This window comes from Poecilia reticulata, linkage group LG2 (assembly GCF_000633615.1).
Source record: "Poecilia reticulata strain Guanapo linkage group LG2, Guppy_female_1.0+MT, whole genome shotgun sequence".
Lineage (NCBI taxonomy): Eukaryota > Metazoa > Chordata > Actinopteri > Cyprinodontiformes > Poeciliidae > Poecilia > Poecilia reticulata.
The window spans coordinates 41,237,732-41,238,794 of record NC_024332.1 but is presented as its reverse complement, the minus strand read 5'-3'; the positions used below and the strand labels follow the sequence as shown (position 1 = coordinate 41,238,794).

The following is a 1,063-nucleotide window of genomic DNA, read 5'->3' as shown; positions in this document are numbered from 1 at the left end:
GCAAAGCATAAATGTTAGAAATGTGTCTAAAGGTGGGCCCTGCAAAGCATAAATGTTAGAAATGTGTGCAAGGTGGACCCCGAAAAGCATAAATGTTAGAAACTCACCCCACAAGTGACCGAAAAACTGATGTGTAAAATAAAGTTTCAAATTGTGTTTATTGAAGGTGATTTTTAGTATCAAGATATTTTTTGGGACTTGCCTGACTTTTTTCATAGATCTACGACATCTAGAAATGGTGGGCCCTGCAACTCACCATTCTACTTTCGGACACCGTTAAGTCTATAAACAAGAATGTGTGTGCGTGTGTGTGTGCGAGTGTGTGTGTGTGTGTGCGTGCGTGTGCGTGCAGCAGCTTCCGAGGTTCATAGAAATGTGTGTAAAGATGGGCAATGCAAAGCATAAATGTTAGAAATGTGGACCCCGCAAAGCACAAATGTAAGAATGTGTGTGTACGGTGGACCTTGCAAAGCATAAATTTTAGAAATGTGTGTAAAGGTGGACTTTGCAAAGCATAAATGTTAGAAATGTGTGCAAGGTGGACACCGCAAAGCATAAATGTTAGAAACGGGCCCCACAAGTGACTAAAAAACTGACGTGTAAAATAAAGGTTCAAATTGTGTTTATTGAAGGTGATTTTTCGTATCAAGATTTTTTGGGGGGACTTGCCTGCTTTTTTTTTCATACATCTAGGACGTCTAGAAAGGGTGCGCCCTGCAACTCATTCTTCTACTTTCGGACCCTGTGAAGTCCATAAACAAGAATGTGTGTTTGTGTGCGTGTGCATGAGCATGTGTGTGCGTGAGCGTGTGTGTGCGTGAGCGGGCATAGATCAAGGTAACTGACCTTTGACATTCAGCTGAATGCCTGTCAGCATTTTTTCTTCCATCTCTTGACGAATGCTGCAGATGTAGACACCGCTGTCTAGAAGTTGAGGTTCTCTCAGAGTGAGGCTGAAATCACCAACATCTACAGCATCAGACCTCATKGATGTTCGTCCACTGAAGAGTCCATTTTGAGCTTGTAGGTCGTCTCCTTCTCGCCGTTGATGGACAGTGTTGGG

At 42.9% G+C, this 1,063-nt stretch overlaps 1 protein-coding gene across 1 annotated transcript in view; it reads right to left on the bottom strand.

The window, feature by feature from the left end:
• LOC103461776 (heat shock 70 kDa protein 12A-like) overlaps positions 1 to 1,044 on the bottom strand; it is a 9,475-nt gene extending 8,431 nt beyond the window's left edge. Inside the window, exon 1 of the mRNA XM_008404126.2 lies at positions 847 to 1,044. Coding sequence (XP_008402348.1) covers positions 847 to 988 — 142 coding nt within the window. The 5' untranslated portion in view covers positions 989 to 1,044. The remainder of the gene's footprint in view (positions 1 to 846) is intronic.
• Between the last annotated feature and the right edge of the window lie 19 nt (positions 1,045 to 1,063).